The sequence below is a fragment of the Fukomys damarensis genome, unplaced genomic scaffold (genome assembly GCF_012274545.1).
Source record: "Fukomys damarensis isolate Sample0158 unplaced genomic scaffold, DMR_v1.0_HiC HiC_scaffold_25, whole genome shotgun sequence".
Classification (NCBI taxonomy): domain Eukaryota; kingdom Metazoa; phylum Chordata; class Mammalia; order Rodentia; family Bathyergidae; genus Fukomys; species Fukomys damarensis.
Genome location: NW_022900937.1, coordinates 14,880,073 through 14,902,902, shown reverse-complemented (window position 1 = coordinate 14,902,902; position 22,830 = coordinate 14,880,073). Strand labels below are relative to the sequence as shown.

Here is a 22,830-nt window from a genome sequence, read left to right as displayed (position 1 = left end):
GTGGAGGGAAGCAAGGAAAATGCCTCTTACTTTCTATCATGCCAGTGGGCAGGCCATTGGTGACATGTGGGTTCTGGACTCACTGCACTCTATGTCCTGGCTCTCTGTAAGCCTAGCCTCAGTTTATGTCATAAATGGGTACAACAGTCCTTTCCTTATAAAGTTGTGGTGAGATTCTATAAATGAATACATACAAAGGGACAGTAATAGAATTCCCCTGCTGCATGGCCTGAGCATCAGGGTTCTTCACGTTCCTCAGGTGGTTCTCATATATAGCTCTTCCCGTGAACCACTGTTCCAGACTCAGGTGGTGGCATCTGCACCACTTAACTGTAAGAGATGTGCATCATTTTTGGCTAAGACAATGCGTACTGTAAGGACATCAGGTGGAGAATGGTTACAGCCCTGGGTGTGAGTGGCTAAGAAGTCCAGGGGCATCGTTAAATGGCTTCTCTGCAGTGGCTAACAGAAGGTGGCAGCGCTAGAATTTAATAGTGACGGACTAAATGTTTTCTTCCCCTCAGATCAAGAACAAGGAGGACCAGGGATTTAGCTCAGAGGTTGCAATGCCGGCTTCACAAGCAAAAGGTCCTGGTCCTGAGTTTGATCCTTAGTACCAAACAAACAAACAAACAGAATAAGAAGAATTTTATTCACACACATCTATCAACACTGCACTAGAATGCCTGGCCAGTGCAAAAGAGGCAAGAAAAAGAAATGATATGCAGGGGAAGGGAAAAATAAAGCATTTTTGCCTGAAGGCGACATGAACATCTGCAGAGAAAATTCAAAGGGATTTGTACGTAAAAAATCAAACTTCTCAGACTAATGAGTTTAATAACATCACGGGCTATAAGGTCATCATATGCACACCTATTACATTTCCATACACGAGTAATGAAAAGCAGGAAATGAAAACGTGAAAAAGTAGTGCCATTTATAAAGGCCTAAAAATCATTAAACAGCTAGGTTAAATATAACAATAGAAATATAAGACTTGAACGCTAAAAACTCCACAACATTTCTCTACAATGCTGAGAAATATTAAAGACCAAAAAAAAAAAAAAAGGGGAGAGATATACTGGGTTTGTGGGTCACAAGACTCAAATTAAGACGTTCCTTCTCCCAAATTAATCTATCAGTTCGACACAATCCCAAACAAATTCCCAACTGGTTTAAAAAAAAATTGATAAAGATTATCCTAAAATGCATAACAAGTAGAAAGGACCTGGAATGGCTGATAGTATTTTGAAAAAGAACTACCTAATTTCAAGATATATAAAGATACAATAAATGAAACATGACATTGGTGTATAGACATATGGATAAAGGGAACAAAGAAAGAGCTCCTTAGCAGATTTACATATATGATAAACTAATTTTCAATGAAGGTGCTAAGGCACCTTGAGTTCAGGGAGGATAGATGTCTTATTCAACAAACAGTGCTGGATTAACTGGATAGCTGTAGGTAAGAAAATGAACCTTTCCCTTTTTTCCTCATCATACATATAAATTAACCAGTAATACACTATAATGTAAATATTAGAATTAAAACTATATAAAAGAAATCAAGAAAACAATTTTAGTAATACTAGATTGGTAAAGATTCTCAACAGATGGCTGAAAAAAAAAAAACTATAGGGCTAGGGATTTAGCTCAGTGGTGCTGCTGCCTGCCTTGCAAGCATAAGGACCTGAGTTCGAACTCCGGCACCTGCCCCCCCACCAAAAAACCTACAGAAGAAATAAATCAATAAATTGGACTTCATTAACATTATATATAAAAGCTTTTGACTGTCAATAGTTATCATTATCCATAAAATGAGGTGCCATTTAGCTATAAAAAAAGAATGATGTTTTAGTACCTGATATAACATGAATAGATTTAAAAACCATTATGCTAAGTGGAAAAAAAAAATCAGTCACAAATGACCAAACTGCATGGCTCTATTTACATGAAAAGTCCAGAACAGGCAAATCTGCAGAGGCAGAGGTCGCTGCCCAGGTGTAAGAGTGGAGTGGGGTTAATGGAGCGTGACTGCTAATAGGGGTGAACTTTCTTTATGGGTAATGAAAACGCTCTCATAACCAATTACGATACCCCTTACAGAAGCCTGTGGGTATACTAAACACCAGTGAATGGTACACTTTGGATGGATGGATTTTATTGTATGTAAAGTATATTTCAATGGTGACATTTAAAGACAGAGAATACGGCATTCAAAAGAAGAGCCCGGGAAGTGGATACAGTTCTAAAAATAACTGGATGACTTATGCAAACAACAAAATTCAGCTCATCTTCAATGTTTTCTATCAGTTCATTCTAAAGACTCATTACTTGAGGTATAAGAGATATATTTTGATTTTACTTTCATATTTATCCATGTTCTATCCGCACATTTGCCCCCTCAACTCTGCAGTGCTGTCATTTTCTTATTTTCATTTCAGTGCTACACATTTGCCTCCCTTGCCCCTGCAAGACACTGTTATTAAAAGGAAAAGATAAGCCACACCCCGAGAGAGCACATATCTGAAAAGAACTTGTACCCAGGAGTCTTAGGCACTTTCTCACCGCTGATACCTAATACCCACCCCACAACGTGGAAGACGGGAGGTCGGTGCGCAGTATGGGAGAAGTGGTACGGTGGGAGAGCCAGGGCCGAGGAAAGCTCGTCATGGTTCCTGTGACCTGCCTCTCCAACCAGGCCCCATAACAGCACATTCAACTATGGATTCATCGGTGATGAACCAACTGATGAGTACAGCACTCCCATGATCCGATGACCTTCCAAAACGTCCAACCTCTGAACACACGAATCTTTTGCGGTAGATTCCAGAGCCAAACCGTAATGGCAGAACGTATTCTAAAAGCTCAATGAAACAGAAAACCCCCAGAGAGGAAGAAGACCTCAGCACACTCTGTACCAAATGAGATATACAGAAGGGAAACAAGTACATAAAAAGATAATCAATACTGTAAATTAAAATAATGAGATATTGCTGCACACTCATTAGGATGGTTAAAACTAAAACACCTGACTCTGAAAGTGGAGACAAAGATGTAGAGCAAATGGTATCCTCACCCAGTGCTGCAAGAAGTGTGTAACAGTAAAACCACGATGGAAAAGCGTTTCGTAGTTTTCTCAAAGAGTTAAACATATACCAACCCTTCATGACACTAACACTTCTAGGTATTTGTCCAGGAGAAATGAATACATCCCAGTAGAAAACTTGTATATGAGCGCTCTTCAAAATTTTATTTGTAATAATCAAACTTGAAAACAGCCCAAGTGTTCATCAGCAGGTGAATGGTAAACACATTAGGACGCACCCATACAAAGGGATATTACGTAGCAATCAAGGGGACAAGTCACTCATTACACATAGCAGTGTGGATGGGACTGACAGAGTTCAGACAAAAGCACACGATCTAAGATTCCATAGATAGAAAAGTCCACAAATTACAAACAAAGGCATATTCATAAGAAGCAGGTCAGTGGCTGCCTCAAAATCTTGAGGGTTGATAAATCTATTCATAATTTGATTGTGGTGATGCTGTCACAGGCGTATGCACTCCTGTTAGTACTCAAGTCATACACTTTCAATGAGCGCCGTTTACTGTATATTAGTTATGCCTCATTAGAGCTGGAAAAATTTACAGGTGTGGTGGGAGAGTCACTTAAATTATCACGGTAGAATGATTAGACTTCTGTCTTTAACAGAAGAGCCCTTGAGGCAGAGAAAGTACCACTTCTGTGAACACCTAGCCCTCTAAATTAAACTACCCCTACATTACCTAAGGTAGGAGGAAAGGAGTTCTATTTTTATTCCACCTCAATTCAACACAATTCCTAATAGCAGGCAAACAGACAGATCCTCATTCAGTTCTGCTAACAGAAGTGAATTTTAACCCTGTCAGAGATCTCATAGTTTTTGAGGAAATGCAGAAGTGTAAGGCAAGGTAGCTCTTTCCTGCCCTGCAAGAATTAATATTGCATTATACAGTAAATGCAGGTGGCTAACACCCTTCCATTGGGTGTCCCCAAAGCTTCATTGAGCAGGTCCCAGGGCAACAGGAAAGTGGGCCTGCCTATGTGAAATCCTGGGTTGTGGAGAGGTGAATGGATTCTTCAAAAGCAGGACATCTCAGACAGGGATCTAGATTTGGAATCCATTTTCCAAAAGGTTCCCAGTGAACTTCTGGGTCTATGGCCCCCCTTCAGTTCAAGGACCATTCTGTCTGTGCTCACGTTTCTTTGGTGAAGGTGGGAGGTGGCAGCAAACGGCCCAGGGCTTTCAGCTAAAAGGGGTCCATAAAGTTCAAGATCCAAAAAGTTCAAGAATGTTAAAATCATGTACTTATTTGTGCCTACATAGAGGGGAAAAAGAAATCAGGATTGGGAAAGAGCCAAAATTAATATTTCTCTAAAATTAAGGGCCTAAAGCAAACATAATAGGTTAATCAGCAAAGTTGGTTACAAATGTGGGTGCATGGATGTTGATATTATTTTCTATATCTTTAAGCCTTTTTCAAAGTGCTACTGGAACATAGTACCCAGACAAGATGAAGACCCTGGTTCTAAGGTCTTTTATCTGAACAAGGCTAAAACAGCATAAGGTAATCCACATTTTTATGTCCTACATTTAAGACAAGGGACCCACTACAGAAGACCCAGGATCTTCCTTGTATACCTTAGAATCAACTTAGTTCTCCAGATGAGTGGATACTTTAAACCTTGATTCCTGAGAGCTTTTTCTTTCCCCTTTTGTAAAAACTGGATGATTACCTGGCCTGTGTTCCGCTTTCAAGGTCCACCTATTCTCTTTGAGTTGCTACACTCAAAGATCAATTTTTCATACATCGCAGGAGGGCTCCCCTAAGACCCGCTACAATTCTAGGTTAGACTGATTTGCTTCACAAGAGAGATACCACAGTCATTTGGCCATACGTGATCTTTCAGCAAAGACCGAGGGGTAGGGTGTGTGTGTGGGTCTAGTTTTATTTTTAATTGCTTTTTCCTATCACCTGTAAATATTTAACCTTAATATCCTTTCTTCTACCCTAAAGAGAACTTGAACAAAATTCTGATGTCTTTAAAAAAGCAATCTGCCTTTCAGAGTCTGTCCGGTAGCACTCCCTCCGAAAACTCAGACGAGTTTCCATGCTGGGTGTGTTCTCATTTTCTGTGCCTCCTGGCGCCTGGCCTCTTCAGACTTGTGGCTTGCAGGCCCCTCATGTGTCACAATCCTTCTCGCTCTTAGCCTCCTTCCAGCCCAGATCTTTTCAAAGTCTGCTCTGTCGAGGGAGTCAGGACGAACAATATGAAGTGTGAAGAACTTACTTTCAGCAGCAGAACTTGGATGCTGATAAAGGCTTACACCTTAAGCGATAGAGCTCTCACAGTGGTTCTGTAATTTTTAGTTAGGAACTTGAAGTTTTTTGTGGAATTATGATAATTTCCTGGAAAGAGGCTTCTTTCTTTCTTATATTTTTAAATTAGAAAATAACCTTCAAAGATATGTCTCCCTTGCCAAAGGGAATAAAAATATATCCATGAACCAGTAAACATACAACGCTATTTCACTTGATGGTCACAGCCATCAGCACCTGTCGCCCTTAAGGTACAAAAAACAAAATTTTATTGCAAAAGTTGAGATGATGGACTTTTTATTTTATAAAATTAGTTTTTACCATCATTTGGCTCTTCTCCATACTAATAATTTCATTTTAGCCCTAGCTTCCAAAATCCTCCGAACAGTCTGGGAGAAACACAACATTCCTGTGTCTACTGGAAGCATGGAGTGCAAAGGACAATACCTGTACACAACGATGAAAAATGAAGATGGTCACCTTCAGCAGATACGTCAGTACCCAAGTCGGTGACACACAAGGTTTGAGTCCCGCACTAGAGTGGATATAGGAAGAATCCATGACAGAACACAACTGAACAGCCACAGGAGAAGCACACGCAGCCATAAAGTACAGGGCGTTCTTACCAGGGCCTGGGGAAAGAAAGGAGTGGTCTCCCTTCTTCCCTCCTAATCTCCAGGCCCCAAGATACCCCCTCAACTGCTCAGGCAGCCCTTAAGCAAGGCCCTCTGACTGTGCAGCCGGGGTAGAGTTCCTGGACCTTCTTTAATGTTGGGAGACTCTGGACCCTTCGGTCCCAGTGGACAGCCATCTGCCAGCCCCTTGGAGAGATGCTCCCCAAATACACTGAGAAGCCTCGTCTCACCTGCTTGCCCAACAAGGGGTAGTGTGTGAAGTCGGCCTGAGGTCAGGGAGGGGATGCTGTCAGGGTGCTGTTTTCTTCTCCAATGGGAAAAAGTTCTTAAGAGAGAAGCAGCCCTTCTCCCCCAAATCAGCTGCCTTTTATTCTGGAGCGTGAATAGGGATCGCACCACTCCACTGGCCATCTCCAAGGCTGCCTGTCCTCTCCTATGTGTGTACAGCTCTGGCAGAAACGAAGCTGGGAGGTGGGCTCCCATGCAGCGACACTCTTGTGAGGTGACTCACCCAGGGCAAAGGTGGAGCAACCATCACATTAGTAATGAACCTGCCTAGGTATGACTGGGATCATGGGAAGATGGGAAGAGAGAGGAGTCAGAAAGAAGGGGCCCCTGCACCGCTTCCTTCCCTGCCTTGAACAAAACAAACAAAGGCACACGAGAGCAAACGAAGAGAAGAGACGGAGTGAAGGAGGGAGCTCGCACTTAGGAAGCAGAGGCTATCACTTCTGCGAGCCTGGAAACAGCCTCTTCCAGGTAGGAGACCTTGGAAGGCACTCAGCAGACCTCTCAGCCGAGTCCTGAGTTTCCTGGGAAGCTCATATAATCGTCAACACAAGCCTGCTGAACAGCGGAGGACACTGAAGCCCAGGTAGAAATGGGGCCATGAGCTATTTTACTTGGCATGACCAGGATTTGAATTCTAACCACCCTGCTTTCATTGGACACCATCCAATGTTCCGCTATAACCAGGTTCTAAAGGACTCAGAACACGCAGTAGTCACCCCTTACCCACATCCCCCAAGGTCAACCATCATCTGAAAAGTAAACGGAAAATGCCTGGAATGAACAGCCCCAGAGCCCTGGCTTTCCTGAAGCGCTCATTTAACCCTAAATGCACTTATTAAATATATTTGTAATGACTGACTGTTCACTAGTTTTGTTGTTGATTCCTTACTATGTGTAATTTAAACTTAAACGTTATCACAGACGATTATACACAGGAATAAACACAGGATATATAGATCTGTCCATCTGTGACCCTCCTGGAATATATGTTCGGAGGATAAGGGATGACTACTGTATATTGCCTCATAAAGAAGGAGGCACCTTTTGGAAACCTTGCTGGGTTTATTTTCTTTACCCTGAATTCCTGGGTCGAAACACTCTCACTGTATCACGACACACCTACCTCATCTGACCGCTGAGGCCCTTTGTCTGTGAGTGTCTGCCAAGATGTTCTTTCCTCAGCCTATGTGCTTTACCTTGATTTCTAACAGGGGTTCAGACAGTGGGAACACAAAGCTCAGAACCCCAGATGAGCTATTCTCCCAAAAGATTTCATCAGTATTGACCATAGTTAGCAGGATGCCGAACAAAAATAGCAAGACCCTTAGAAGACCTAAAATGGTTAACATCAGGGATAACTTGTTTTTTAAGGATAAGGTAGTGAAATGCCAGAATGGGCACAGAGTTGGAGTAAAGATAATTGGGATTTGGTCCCAGGCCTGTTGCTGAATAGCAACACGACCTCAACTGAAGGACAGACTTCTTTGGGTCTTCAAACACTCTGGCTGGCTCATGTGGTTGTACAGGACAAAGGAGAAAAACTGAGAATGCCCAGCCAAGAAAAGGCTTGGGCTCTCCTCCAGATAGGGAGATTGTGGACAGGAAGGGGATCCACTATGTGACCTTTTTAGGTGTGGAAGACCAGCGGCAGGACAGACACCAATTCTCTTTGAAATACACATTCTCAGAGCCTTCCCTGGACCTTATAAGGTTCTAAAGATGCACCCTGTGCAAGGAGTCAGGCCACCCCAGGTCTGGCACCTTCCAGTTCCGCCTTCTGAATCCAGTTCCACACTGGGCACGCTGGCCTGAGCAGCCACTGTCACCACGATCTAAGGTATTCATTCCAGGATGGGAGGCAGTAATGAGAGGCCAGAGCCACTTGAGGCACCAGGAACTGTCCTCCCTAGCATGTCCTCATAGGAGGAGCTAGGTCTCTGGGACAAGAGTCCTTCTACTTTTCAGGAGTGGTGCCAACCCTCCAAACCTTCGTTCCTCTCTCTACCTCCTCCTTTTCCATGCTAGTCCCGCCTTTTTGGTGCCGGACAGTTCCTGGCTCTCCTGGATTCTGTGGTAGCTGCTGCTAATTGCACACTGTACTTTCTGCTCTAGGGGCTGATTTGACTTCTCCACTCAGCCCAGACCCAGCCTCACAGGAGGTGCCTGTGGGGGCTGTGACTAAATCACCCCGGTCGGGGGACCATGACACGGCTCCTCCCGAGGCCCCCAACCCATGCCGTCCTCACCACCAGGACATGCTCCAGAAGGTCCAGGTAGCCCAGGGTACACTCCGTCCCATACCGCAAGGCCCGAGTTCGCACCTCGTCGCTGACGTCAGGGTAGAAGGATGCTTGCTGGAGAGAGAAAGGGATGTTGATGTCTTAGAGCAGGAGGAGCCTTGGATGGGCAGCTCACCACCCACAGTGCCGGACACAGTGCAGATGGACCCCTGCCCACCTCCCCAGGAGGTTCTCTCACACATGTGCTGACACTGACAGAAACACTTGAGTCCAATTCTTCTCTCTCCCATTTCCCATTTTTCTTCTTCTTCTTCTTTTAATTAAAGAATCCTACACGCACCAAAGCATCCAGAAACATTTGGAATCCGTTTCCAGCAGGACACAGTGACCACCTCTGCCTCGCTCAGTCACAGGGAGCACTCAGCAACCAGGGTGCTTCTCAGGCACTGTAAATAACTCATCCCACTCTACACAAATGCTGAGAGAGGCAAACCAGAGGACATGGCCAACAACATGTCACTCCTTTTCTTGCACTCGTCACCTGCCACCTCCAGCTGTGCATGATGTACCACTTCAAATGGCATGATGATTCATAGGGTTGTCAGATAAAACATCCAGTTAGATTGGAATTTTGGATAAAATATAACCAGTTAAACCAGAATTTCAGAACAACAGTAAAAATCTTTTCAGTACAAGTATGCAATAATTTGTCTTTTATTTGCAAAAAATGGTAACCTTGCCCCCTTGGCCATTCTTTCTCCTATAGCTTTACTCTGGAAAGAATTGGGTGGGGAGGCCTTCAGAAATACACAAAATATACAACTACAAGTAAGCCACAGATCAAGACAAATGGAAATCAGACATCAGAATAAAAGGTCAGGCTGAAGGGGAATACCAACCAGTCCCACGATCCTCTATGCAGGCTGCTCTCCCTAGGGCTGGGGTGCAGGTGGGACACTTGTGAATCCTCTCCTGCTCTGTCCCCACCCTGCAGACAGTGGCCAGCATCTGTCATTTAGGAGCCAGGTTTGACTCACCGGAGGCTAAGGAGCCTCAGGGGCAGAAACCAGGAGCCCAGAGCTGTGCTTGGACACAGCCACATCAGGTTCATTCCTGTACTTCTGCCTCCAACAGTGTGGCACAGGCCCCACCTGAGGGGACACTGCCATGGGAAGGCACAGACATTATGTTCCTCAGCGTCACCTCTAGTAGTCATATGCAAGGCCCCCAATTAGGGTTGTGGGAGAGTTGAGGGTGAGGAGATTCTGTCTGCGGTGGTGGCTCTGTAACTTGGCAGAACCTTCGGGAGGACAATCTGACAATAATTAAAGAGTCATATCATTGGCCCACTGATTCCACAGCTGGGAGTCTAGCCTAAGGAAATAATCCAGATATACTCAAAGATGTTTATTATAGGAAAGTTCATGATAAAAAATGCAGACAAGCTGAATATCTCCTAAGAGGGGAAAGACAATACTCACATCAGAGTATTTGGTTGTCATTAAAAAGCCAGTGGTAATGATTCACAGCAAGACAGAAACAGCAATGACACATCACTGTACTGGCAGATAGAAAACTGTATCTAATATAAACATGCACATGGGTAGTAAGAACACAGGGACATTCACTTGGGGACTGGGTAAGCCCAGGGGATTAGTGTGATCCTCCCACTTGAATAAGAGAGCCCGCATTGGTCTTGCTGCCCCTCTGCCTTTGTCCTGGCTGCCCCACTCAGTGTGAACGTTGTGCTTAAACAGGGAAATGTGGCTCTTCCGTGTGATATGTAAGACTTTCTTCCTGATCTACCACTTAGCAGCCTGAGTTCCTATATGCGCCTTACTGCACGAACCTCTTCCTGGCAAGCTGCCTCATTTCCTGTCCACCAAGGGCCAAGGGATGCAGGAGACCAAAGGAATTGTCGATGTTCCTAGGTCTGCAGTAAGAACTCCCCTGACAGGTGGCTCAGGGCTCAGGAGTGACACTTGCTGCCGAGTCTTACTTTTGGTGTGTGATACAAACGTACAAGCTGCACAGCTCTGACTACTGTGCTGTTTTGTAGAGCCAAGACGGTCTCAGTCCAAGGAGCCGAGGCTAGGCAGAAGCATCCACACTCTCCTACCTGACCACCTCCCCGGAAACAGGGAAATCTGTGCAAGAGAAACTTAACTATCTGAGCTGCATTCCATTTCTGCCTTGAGCATGGCCTTTTTCTATTTCTCATTTCATGTCAGTGATGTGGGGGCAAAAGTGCCTGCCAATCGTCAGCCACAGCAGCCTTAAGCATCACAGGCTATGGGCAGCAGAACCAGACTAGCCATGGGGTCAGACAGCTGGTTTTGGCTCTGGTTCTACTAGGAAAGAGCTGTGTGACCTTGGTCATGGCACTTAACCTCTCTGAGCCTGTGTCACCATCCGACACATTGGAGCAATTACTGTTGCCCTTGTCTAGCGTCAAACGAGAAAACAAAGTACAAAGCCCCCTTCGATACTATGAGGCTGTCTAAGTGGCACCATGATGCTTTGGGCCACACCTTGCCAGGGAAATCCAACTCTCTGGGTGTGTAATCCTTTGAGAGCTATCACTTCTGTTGGGCGGAATCCACTGAGTAAATGGAAATGGCAAATGCCCGTGGCTTCCAGATAAGAGTCCAAACTGCCTGGACTAGTCCTTCACGAAAACTGCCTACCCACTTCCATGCTCCACCATTCCTAGGAGACCCACAGCTGTGATGGTGTCTCCTGAGGTCAGGTCCTTGTAGCCCCGCAGTACTTCTGAACCATGCACCCCTTCTGAGGGGTTTCTAAGAAGCCATCAGCACTTGGCCCTGCAGCAGTGACACCAACAGAACTCTTCACCACCAGGAATGCCTCCTGCTTCACACCCCAGTAGTTAATCTTTCCCCTCTCCCTTGACAGGCAGGGGCATCATCCACTGATTGCTGAGCAGCAGTCAGACTCCCTGGGGCAACACTGTTCTCAGAAGAGTGAAGGGCTGGGGTCAGGGTGCTCAGTGGGATGCAGGGTGACGCGGGGTTTTCGGGGCTCACTCTCTCCAAGGATAAACAATTACGGTGCAGTACAGATCTCCAGGGCCTCCTCACAAGTGCAGGCTCAGAGCAGCTGCCCTTGTCCCCTGAGCATCAGAAGGTTTCTCAGGGATGTCCCGCATGGAGAGCAAGACGTGGTTCATGAGTGCCTGCACTCTTCTAACTCACTTCCTCACCCAGCGAGAGCAACGCCTCTCTTGGCACAAAATGCCTGAGCCAGGAGGCAGCAGAGTGCTGGGGGAGGGGACATGGTGCGTACGTGGAGCACCGAGTCTCCTTTGCTGCCGCCAGAGGGACCCTCCATTAGCCTTGGCGGAGGGCTCCCTGCCTGCTTCAGAACTGGACAGTGGAGGGCACAGAACTATCTGAGGGGTGTTTCCCCAGGTGGATGCCTATGCCACTCTGTCTACTATAAAGTATGGAGCTGCTCCCTGCTACCTATTCCTGCCCCTCCTCTTCTCCAAATAACAGGAAACGGCTCAGTCATAACAGAGAACCATCTATCTACACATCTAAAACAACACTGAGCCCTTTACCTTGCAAGCTGTCAACATATCCGACACAGCCTTCCGGCTCAGATTGGCAGTAGCAATCACGTCCTCCTGTCTGCACGAGTTGCCAGCTGCCACGGCTTTGGCTGTTGCCATGGTGATACCTTTTGTCATCCTTATCGATTCTTCAGGTGATGATGTCTTTTCAGGTACCTCTTTTGACTGGAACACCTGGAAGTCAGAAATGGGAAGAGGTGAAAAAAAATTCAAAAGTACAAGAAGTAACTCAGCCAACTCCAGCCAGGCTTGTTTCTGTCTGAAAACCAAGCCAGCAACCTGAAGACATTGCCAAGTGGCAGGAAATAAGAAATTTAATTTGAGAAGAGTGATGCCGTTCTTCCTTTCAGAATTGTAGTGTGCACAAGCCTCTCACAATGATACCTGTCACTCACAGGACAGACACTGACACTCCCCTTTCTGAGGATGGTCGTGTGGCTTTCCACTTTTCTTCCCCTATTTCCGCTGGTGGTGCAGCAATTTTCGGAAACCCAGTCCTGATACTGCTTCTGGGGGCAGGACTGAGCTGGATGTATCAGTAGGCTCCCGCTTCTCTTTAAGTGGGTGTGGGGTTGGGGGAAATGAAGCATCAGCTCCTACTATTCTCAGCCTGTGTTACAAATATAACTGCATAATTGTGCAGAAGTATTCATGTCAAATGCACCACGGTGACACTGAATTATTTAAACACATGCACACACCTCTGGAGAAGCTGAAATAAATTAACCACGGTAAGTCAATAGCCCACTTTGTTTTCACCTGTCAACCAAGTTAAGCTGTTTCTGGTCAGACCCATTTGATCTTGTCTCTTAAACACCAGTGTCTGGTGCCAGGGCTATGTGTCCAATGAGTGTCTGTCCCTGCACAGGAAGACTCCATCCCAGGTGGGGTCTGCCTGTCTTTACCCCTAAGCAGCCATGTTTCAGCAGGGAAGACTCCAGAGGAGAAAGCAGGACCCAGACAGCATTCCTACCAGGTGCCACTGGTGTTACACATCACCATTTCTGAAAATGGGCAGCTGCAATCCAGCATCCCGGGATCGCAAACCTCACATCTGCTCTTGAACACTGCAGTGGAAAGAGGGCTACAAGACCAGGTCTCCACATGCCCCGTGGGCTTTAAGGAACCACAATCTGGCTGAACCCAGTATCACACTGCTAGACTCAGAAAGACCAAGTGACTCTAATTTCCCAGCATAGCTCCAACTTACTTCCAAATCCATTCCATTGCCACCATGAGGCACAGTCACACCTGTCTGCACCTGGGTCCGGACTAGGTAGGAAACACCTAGCCTAGGCAGTCACGTGAGAGCACCAGCTTTTGAGTTACTTACTCCTGTAGTGTTTAGATTCTTCTTCAAAATATGAGCTAAGCCTATCAATCAAGGCTAGATCCATTAAAGTGAGGACAGAAGAACCCGAGCCCTCTTCATAAAACCCAACATAAATGCTCATTTCCACTGGTAATCAAGGTCACCTTCCCAAGGTGCACAACAACCAGCAGTAGAGGCAACTTCCTTGATCCTCCTATCCCCCTAAAAACAGGTTCATCTGCTATTAGACTTCCTATTAAAAAGAAATCTCACAGTAAAACCATTCATTGCCAGTGTGTTTCTATTTGTAGGTGTTAGAAAGAGTTGATGCACAACCTCATGGCGCTGCAGAAGACAGGTGACGTTCCTGTCATAGTAACTCCAGGTATCCTCACCCTACAGCGACGGCACAAAGCAAAAAGGAACAAGGACGATGTCTACAGGGGCCAGATGAACCCATGGGAGCAGGGTTTCAAAGGGAAGAGCCTCACCTCAAGGCATTTTGGCCTAAGGCTTCAATTCCTCACATGTGCAGCAGTGTAAGTGGCTATCACTAGCAATGCGAATTGAGAGAGGCTCCATGTAGAATCCTTGGTGAGAACACAAGGTGCACATAAGTGGCCATGGTGACTTTCCCTGTGGCCAAGAACCTTCTGTAATGCTTCGGTTCAGGCAGTGATTTTATTTTTATTTATTTTTTGGTACTGGGGATGGAACTTGGGACCTGATGCTTGCAAAGCAGGCGGCGGAACCACTGAGCTAAATCCCCCCCTTTTTTGAATGTGGTAATTTTAATGGAATGAAACCTGGATTGTTCTAAGTGATCAGTTCCTTAATTACAATTACCAGTAGATCCTAGACAAACTCAGTGACACCTGTGATGAGCAATTACACACACTAATGGAAGGCTGGTGCATGAGCCTCCCTAGGTTCAGGAGTTTAGGTAGAACCTCTTTATGTAAGGAATATTGGGGCAGCCCCTGCTGCATAGGCAGGTGACTACTGGCTTCTTACCGTGAGCTCCTGCTTTATGTACTCAATGGTGGCCTCAAGTGCTCTTGTGCCCCGGGTGGCCTCATCCTCCACTGCCTTCACAGTCTTGAGGAGAGAGGTGACATTTGTCACCATCACCTGTGCAAGAAGAGAAACACGTAGTACACTGCTTGAGGTCCTGTCCGTAGGCCTTTTACTTTAGTGCCACAGGCAAGGACACCTCTCTTATCTGTGAGAGGGGTGCTCAGATGTGGGTTCTCCTAACCCTTTCTCTGGGGGTTCCTTCACCCCTCCCATGGCTCCACCCTACCTTGGCAGCCCCCTTGAGCTGGTACATGGAAGGGTCATCGGCTGGTTTGCTGGCAGCTCCTTTGGTAGCACCAATGAGATCGGAGAGGGCCTTGGCCACATCTTTGATGGCGTTGATCAACACCACCTGAAAGGGAAACATAGCACCCAGGTGAGGACGTACTGACCTACTGATACCCCATGGGCATGTAGTATAGGGCAGGCTGGGGAAAGGGGGACAAGAAAAAGGCACGTCCCTCCACTAGTGGCTGCATTGGGCACCCTTGGAGATTGGGATGCAGGAACTTGGACCTGAAGTTGCTCCAGGGGATGCTGACATTGACCCAGGATGGAGAACTTGGATCTAAACATAGCTTCTTTCAAGCCTCCTAGGTGGCAACTGCAGGCTCTACCAAACTGTGCCCCAAGACAAAGAGAATAAAACCCTAACCTTGCACCTGGCTGCAAGGGCTCCATAGCAGCCCTGGAGATGTAGGCTAGTACAAAGGCCCTGGGTTTAATTCACTAGTATGGCAGAAAAAAAAACCCCCAAAAAATCGACCCATGAAATTCTGGAGTAAGACGGATGACCCTAGAGCTCATTATGCTAAGTGATTAAGTCACAGAAGGACAAACAATACACAATCCCTTGCACATGAGGTGTCTAAAACAGCCAACTCACAGAAACAGAACAGAACAGTGGTTGCCAGAGAGAAGGGCAGGGGAAGAGGAAGTTTCTAGTCTCTAGGCAATGAGTACAAAGTTTCATTTTGAGCAAGATGCCCTGCTGCACCACATGGCATCCACGGCAAATGTTACAGAGATGCTTGGGCCAGTCTCACTCTTTTTCTAACAAACCACCAAATACCGGCGGGGGAGGGGAGAGACTGAAGTAAAGGGAAGTCACGGAGGCCAAGCGGTGGGTACACAGGAGCTCATTTTTTGATTCTACTTTGGTGCTTGATAAAAATTAATAATCTGACACATTTCTTTATATTAAAAGACTTAAATCCTCCTGGATGAGTCACTTCTCAGCTGTGTGGGGTGAGGAGAGAGAGCTTGCTATGTGGTTCCAGCTTGTGCCTTCTCCATGGGGTAAACACACAACTATAGGCAGGGATTTCTACAATGGCCTAGAATTCCGCAGCGAGGTTTTCAAGAAATCCAGCAGAAGGGATAAGTGGGGACACGGGAAGGTTTCCTTGTGAGGCTCTCTGCCCTGGAGGACAGCAGGAAAGAATGGGGCTGGTCTTCCACCCAGGCAGGCACTGATTCTGTACACACAGATGGGGTGACTGGGTACAAGGTAGGCAGTGAGAACCGGAGAGACTGCCACTGAGTGGTGCCAGGAAGAGCAGGAACAGAGGGGTTTAAGTTCTGCACTCCAGGAAAGGGGCACATCTATTTTCTGATGACCCTGGGAAGACCTCTCATATTCACAGATGGGCCAAATTAATATAGTGGCACCTTGGTCCACAAACTTAATTCATTCCACCATTCTGGAAAAGATGGCTGCGGTCGGCTTTGTCACCCAATGCAGGTTTTTCAAACAAAAGCAAAATTTTGCCGAATACTTCTATTTGCAAATCACATTGTTCCCAAACAAAAGCCTCATGAACCAAGATACCACTGCATTGTTAAAATGGCCAAATTACCAAAAGTGATTTACAGACACAATGCAATCCCTATCAAACTTTTAATTATGCCCTTCACAGAATTAGAAAAACAAACCTAAACTTCATATGGAAACACAAAAGATCCAGAATAGCCAACATCGAAAGAGCAAGGCTGGAGGCAACACAACACAAAATTTCAAATTATACCATGAGCCATAGCAACAAAAGCGGCACTGTACCGGCACAAAAAATGGACCAGGAAATGAACAGAATATAACACACAAACAAACCTACGCAACTACAGCCATCTGATCCTTAACAAAGGAGCAAAAAACATAGGTTGGAGAAGAGACGGCCTCTTTAACAAATGGTGCTGGGAAAACTGGACACCCACTTATAAAAGACTGAAATTAGACCCCTATCTTTCACCTTGTACAAAAATCAATTCAGGCCAGGCACTTGTGAGGCTGACGCAGAAAGACTGCCTTGAGTTTGAGGCCAGTGTGGGCTACACAGTGAGTTCAAGTTCACCTTGAACTACATAGAAAGACCCTATCTCAAAACAAAACAAAGCAAATCAAAAGAAAAAAAAGATGCAGAGAAAAAGGAACCCTTCTGCTCTGTGGGTGGGAATATAAATTAGTACGGCCACTGTGAAAATCAGTGTAGAGGCTCCTAAAAAACTAAAGCTATAACTACCACAGACCCAGCCACACCACTCCTTGGTATATACCTGAAGGAATTAAATCAGCATTCTACAGGGAGGGACACCTGCATACCCACATTTACTGCGGCACAATAGATATGGAACCAGCCTAGGTACCCATCAAAAGAAGAACAGATAGAAAAATTATGGCAATATATACACAGTGGGATATTATTCAGCTGTAAAGACCAAACTTGTGCCACTGGCAGGAAAATGATGAAACTGGAGATCACTGGGTTAAGTGATATAAGCCAGACTCAAAGACAAATATCATGTTTTCCCTAATACATGGAACCAAAAAGGATGACACGAAAGTACAAGGGAGACAATTGCTATACAAGAGGAAGGGAAGAAGAGGAAAAGGGAGGGGACTGTAGGTTAGGGTAACGAGGTATAGAAAAAAGTTATTAATAATATCACTAAGGGCTGGTGATTTTGAAAGGAAATTCACGGAGTGAAAAGATATCCACTATATTCTGTTAAGTAAAACAGCAGGTTGTAAAACAGTATGTATGGCATTGCCAAGTGTTTATTTTCAAAAATGCATTCATGGATAGAGACAGGAAGAAGCTATTTAGAATGGTATTCACTAGAATAGTATTTTCATGTCTGGGAGTGAGATACTGAGCATGTTTTTGTTTCCTTTTTGACTGTGCTATCCTAAAATGTTTTGAGGTGGAAGAAATTATGACTTCCTTTAAGTATGTGAGGTGAGGGATACACTAATCAGCTTGACTGTAGTAATCATTTCACAATGTATATGTATCTCAGAATGTAATGTTACACATCTTAAATATATGATTTTTTTCAATTATACTCCATAAAAACAGAGAGAAGAAAAAAATTCTTTGTCCTCCAAGCCCTCTTCTAAAGCCAGGTGCCTGGCCTATGTGGGATGAGAAGAGAATTTGCTGTGAGCTGCCCCTACCTGGGTCTCGGGGTCATCGGAGCCCAGACTGGCCGCCCCCAGCTTGACCACCTCGGCCAGCTGTGTGATGGTGGCTGCCGAGGACTGGGCAGCTTGGGCCAGCTTGTCTGGAGTGGACGCAGCCCCGGACACGAGCAGCTTTGTGTCTTCCACCAAGGCCTTGGCTGTCTTCAGAATGTTCTCCCTGAGAAAGGGGACGGGGTGGATGGGGGGAGACAAAGGACAACACGTGCTTACTTGCAGTCAGGAAGGAAAACTGTTCACAGGTGGCTCTGGAGGGCAGAGGTGCTGGGTTCCACCTCTCTTACCAAGGAGCACATGTCTCGCACGTAGGCGAAGTTGGGGACAGGAGAGGAAGGCCACCCAGTACACAGAGTCAGTAGGCAACAGAAAGCCTTACACAGGCTCAAGGTGCTGACCCCAGCTTGCAGGCTAAGTGAATGCTTCTTTTCTATGGCTGCTACTGTGCCTGAAGACACCTGACAGTCACAGCAAGCTATGACGACCCATAGGTTGGGCATCTTTTCCAGAGGGCTAGGCTTTGGGAAGAACGACAGAGCACAGGGAATCTCTTCCCTAGCTCAGTACTGGGTTGGACTGAGAAAGAAAAGGGGCCGGGCATGTGGTGAGGACTCAGGGTCCCCACCCATACATACAGAGCCCCAGCGCCAGCCTTCCCAGCACAGGCCCTGGAGACAGCAGGCTTCAAGCCATGACAACCGTGAATTGCACCTACCTATCACTCCCCATCCTGCTGGGTGGGAGGGCTGCCAGAAGAGCTGCTCTCTGGCCGCCCAAGTGAGACATCAAAATACGACTGTGGGGCCGGGGATGTAACTCAGCAGCACAGCACCTGCCTGGCAAGTGTGAGGCCCCGAGTTGGAGTCCAGCTACCAAACTCCCCCAAAACACAAAAACGCTATTGTGCACTGGGGCAGGCTGCTGCTAGGGCCACCCAGGCCAAATGCAAACAGGACTCTGCTGACAGCTGGCAAAAGGGACTTATTCTGATCCCTTGGCTCACATTTCCCACCTGTGCATGTTTCTTCTTGAAATGTAAACAGACTCTCCCATTTCTGGTCCCCAGGAAGCATGACCAAAGCAAATGTGAGTTCAGGGCAAGCTTGTCGGAGCCTTCCCCGGTACCTGTGGTCTGCAAAAGTCTCGCTGTTCTCTGCATTGAGTGTCCCTGCTGTCGCAAACATGATGGTGGTGTCCAGATCGGCAATGATCCCAGACACGGCAGTGGCAGCTGTGATACATGCTTGGGTCCCCTTGTTTCCAGCCTGGAGAGCCGAGAGCACCAAGGACACCTGTAGGTAGAAAAGGATCATAAGGGGAGCCAGAGCCCCACAGCACAGCCACTTTGCAAACACTGGATTCTCTCTCTCGGGGGTCACAGCATAGGCCTGGAACCAACAGCCTCTCTCCAAACACCAGCTCTGCCACTTACAGGCACGTGGCCTTGGCAAGTGACTTCAATGCTGTAGGTCTGAGTTCCTTCATCTTTAAAATGGGGCTTTCACTTCTGGCCATTCAGGACTGATGGGAGAATTAATATACTCATGATGGGGTCGAAATTCATGTCTCAGTGCCAGGCAGCTCTGAACTGCTGGTGGTGCATGCAGGACTGTCCCATTGGGCAGCGTGGGACAGTAACACGAGTACTGCTGGTGCTTCAAGCTGCCGGTAATGTGCCAAGGAGGAAAACTAGTGTGTGCAGACCATCTAGCGAGCCATATATACTGCCTGTACCCAGTCGAGGGCGGATGCTAATCTTTGTGTGGCTGCTGTGATGTTTCTGAGTCACAATGAGGGGCTGCGGATTTGGTTCCTGTGGAACCATGGCCACTTCCTCCCCCTGTAGTCAGGTGGTTGGGAGGAATGGCCACTGCTGAGATCGCACCTCCTTTCCCTGGCCCCCTCACGGCTGGAAATTCTCCAGAGCGGATCCTAGCAAGGCTTGAACACAGAGCCAACCTACATACACGGCCTCTCTGCTTCCAACACTGCAGCCTGCCACCACCCAACAGCGACGCAGGAACCCGAGGGCCAGTAAGTTGGCTAAGGGTCCCATCCATTGCATTCCACCTCAGAAATGTCCACTGCCAGCTCCCGTCCCTCAGCCCCTCAGAACACCCTGCTGCCCTGCTCCCGCAGGCCCGGCTACGTCACACTCCTGTGTATTCTCTGGTTTCTCTTCAGATCATGAAGTCTTTTGCCTTTTACAATCCACCCATCAACTTTACCACCTCTCTCCACGTCTGCCAGTTCTTCTTTCCCAGACACATTTACCTTTCTATCCTGGGTCTGAGCTCGTCTGAGGTCCCTCCCTGTGCTCTCCAGCCAATGATTCACTCATCCTGCAAGATGCAGCTGGCTCTCCAGGGGGTCACCTACCCTGTTCCTTCTGGCAGAGACAACTCTGCCTGCCGTGATTTCACAGCACGCTGTTCTTGCCCCCAAGGACACCCACAATACTGAGTGCTAAGGACAGCAGCCACAGGCTCTCAGAGGCCAGGGGCCTTGTGTAAATCTGTGTGCACACACCAGCCACCAGACTCGGGCTGACCTGAAGAACAGTCAGTACACACTTTGTAAATACACTTCTTAAAAACTGCTGACCAGGGGAGTCAGAGCGGGAGCAAAGGGGCAGAGTCTAGGGTGCTTTTCCCTTGCTGCTTAGATCTCAGCAGAGGCAGTGGGTGCAGCCAAGGAGGAGGGACATGGGGACGATGTCCTGCACCCCCACCATGGCCCAAGACCAGCTCCAAGGGCTGTTTCTCTTTCCTGTTTGCCTGATCCTCCTTTAAACGCCAGAAAATCCTACCAAGAAAAGAGGAGCACAGCACTGGCCAAGGAATGAGGCTAGTAGTTTCCAGAAAGACTTCTCAGAGGATGGCCGACAAAAGCCAAGGGTGAAAGGAAAGGGTCCAGGAACAACGTCCTACCCTACACTGAGAAAGGTGTGGTCAGATGGTGGCTACTGAGCGTCCACTGTTCACTAAATAGGACACAAAGGCAGACAAGCCCTGGGCTCATGGGTGGGGTGCCTGATCTACACCACCAAGACAGGTAAGGATGACATGAGGTGCACCAAGTGAGGGTGGGACACAGAAGAGGCATGGGGTGCGTGGCAAAAATACTGGCTAAGAACTGGCTTCCTCCCCACTTTCAGCCCTTCTCCAAGTGTCCTCAATCAGAGGCCATCTGCTGGGAGAGAGAACAAAGCCAAAACCAGCTCAGGAAGATCGTGCAGTCTGGCCACGGCCATGACACACAGCCTAGGGCATCCCCCACATTCCCACTGCTCCCCCTGCTGTAAACGCATCAAGGGGGAACTTGGCCAGAGCAACTCCACAGCACAGAAAAGCTTTGAAAGGAAGGAAAATGCCTTCCTCAAACTGATAGATTTATTTCCTCATCCTGCAAAGGCCAGAGGGGCTGGACAGACCTGTGGGCTGTGGCTCAGCCTGGGTGACGGACATTGGATAGAGCAGCTTCTGTGGGGTGGCTTCCAGGTGAGGCTTTTCCTGGTCCAACCTCCAGTCTTGTGGCCAAGTTTCTGAACAGTACAGAGCTCTGTGAGCTACGAACTTTGGGGAGAGGGCAGAACCACTCAAGTATGGACACATCAGCCTGCGCCTTGTGCAGCCTGTAGAAGAGCTCTGCTGGGAAATGGCTTGGAGATGAAGCAGAGAAAGAGGTCCACACGTGGCTGCGGTAGAGAGCTTGCCTGGCATGCACAAGGTCCTGGGTTTGATCCCCAACACCACGGAAAAAGGAAAAAAAAAATGATGGAGAACAAAAGAACTAATGGGCATGAAAGGACTATTTTTATGGGGCCTTCCTTTTTTTTTTTTGGCACCGGGGATCAAACTCTCGTCCTCGTGCTTGTGTGGCAGGCAGCAGAACGACTGAGCTAAATCCCTGGCCCATGGGGGCCTTCCCAACCAAAGACAACTTCCTGAAAAGAGTTTCAGAGGAAAGTTTAGAGCAGGGAATATGGATTCATTGCTGAACTATGGGGCATGGTGCCAACATTTGCAGGCCTATCATTTTGTTTACTCTGCTCAAGTATGTGAGCCAGGGACTGCCAATTTGTGTCCGCACTTTAGCGATGAGGACATCAAAGCCTAGAAAAGCGAAGTAACTCTGTGAAGCAATTAGAGACTTGCTCGCTACACTAAGAGACCCTCTCTACGAACAGGTGCCGCATGGCTGCTTGCCTGGCTTCACTGTGACTGTAGTGGAGGGTGCACTGTCCTTCTGACTCGGTCCTTAGCACCTGGGGGCCTCCTTCGGGAGGAGGACCTGGGGGACACAGGGTGGGGCCTCGCCCTGGCTGGGTTTTGGCTCTGCTGGTGACTCAGACAGGGTCTGTCTGCAGGAGAGCCCTTTGAAAAGGTGGGGAACTAGGGCTTGGCCTTTGGATGGCCCTCGTCACGCTTTGCATTTCGCAGGCCCGTGGGATCACCCCAGCTCCTGACGTGCCCCTTCCCCAGGCAGGACTTGGCTGGCCAGAGAAGATAGCTGTCGCTTCTAGATTAACGCTGGCTTAGAGTTTCTCACTTTTGTCTCCCACCACAGCAGTCCCTGAGCGCCAGGGGCCACATCCACCCCAGAGCCGCTCCTCACCTTCTCCGTCACGGCACGGGCACATTCAATCAGTTCCCTCTTGGTGTAGCTGTCTGTGGGGCACACCTGGAGGGCCCCCGCCTTCTGCACTAGGAAGATGCAGCTGTGGCCCAGGTCTTGCACTCGTGTGCGAATCTGGAATCCGATCTGCAGAGGCAAGCCCGGGAGGGAAAAGCAGTGTGATGGGACCCTGCCACTGAGGCCTGCCCGACGTGGAA

At 47.4% G+C, this 22,830-nt stretch overlaps 1 protein-coding gene across 8 annotated transcripts in view; it reads right to left on the bottom strand.

Moving 5' to 3' along the window:
- The window catches only part of Tln2 (talin 2), a 392,497-nt gene that overhangs the window by 23,180 nt on the left and 346,487 nt on the right, over positions 1–22,830 (bottom strand). For 7 of the 8 annotated variants that reach the window (XM_033756129.1, XM_033756128.1, XM_010641220.3 and 4 more), the window contains 7 exons: positions 22,613–22,759; positions 19,121–19,287; positions 17,975–18,158; positions 14,747–14,872; positions 14,458–14,574; positions 12,120–12,305; positions 8,543–8,650 (listed from right to left, as the gene is read on the bottom strand). In XM_033756129.1, coding sequence (XP_033612020.1) covers positions 8,543–8,650; positions 12,120–12,305; positions 14,458–14,574; positions 14,747–14,872; positions 17,975–18,158; positions 19,121–19,287; positions 22,613–22,759 — 1,035 coding nt within the window. The remainder of the gene's footprint in view (positions 1–8,542; positions 8,651–12,119; positions 12,306–14,457; positions 14,575–14,746; positions 14,873–17,974; positions 18,159–19,120; positions 19,288–22,612; positions 22,760–22,830) is intronic. The other variant, XM_033756132.1, reaches the window with a different exon arrangement.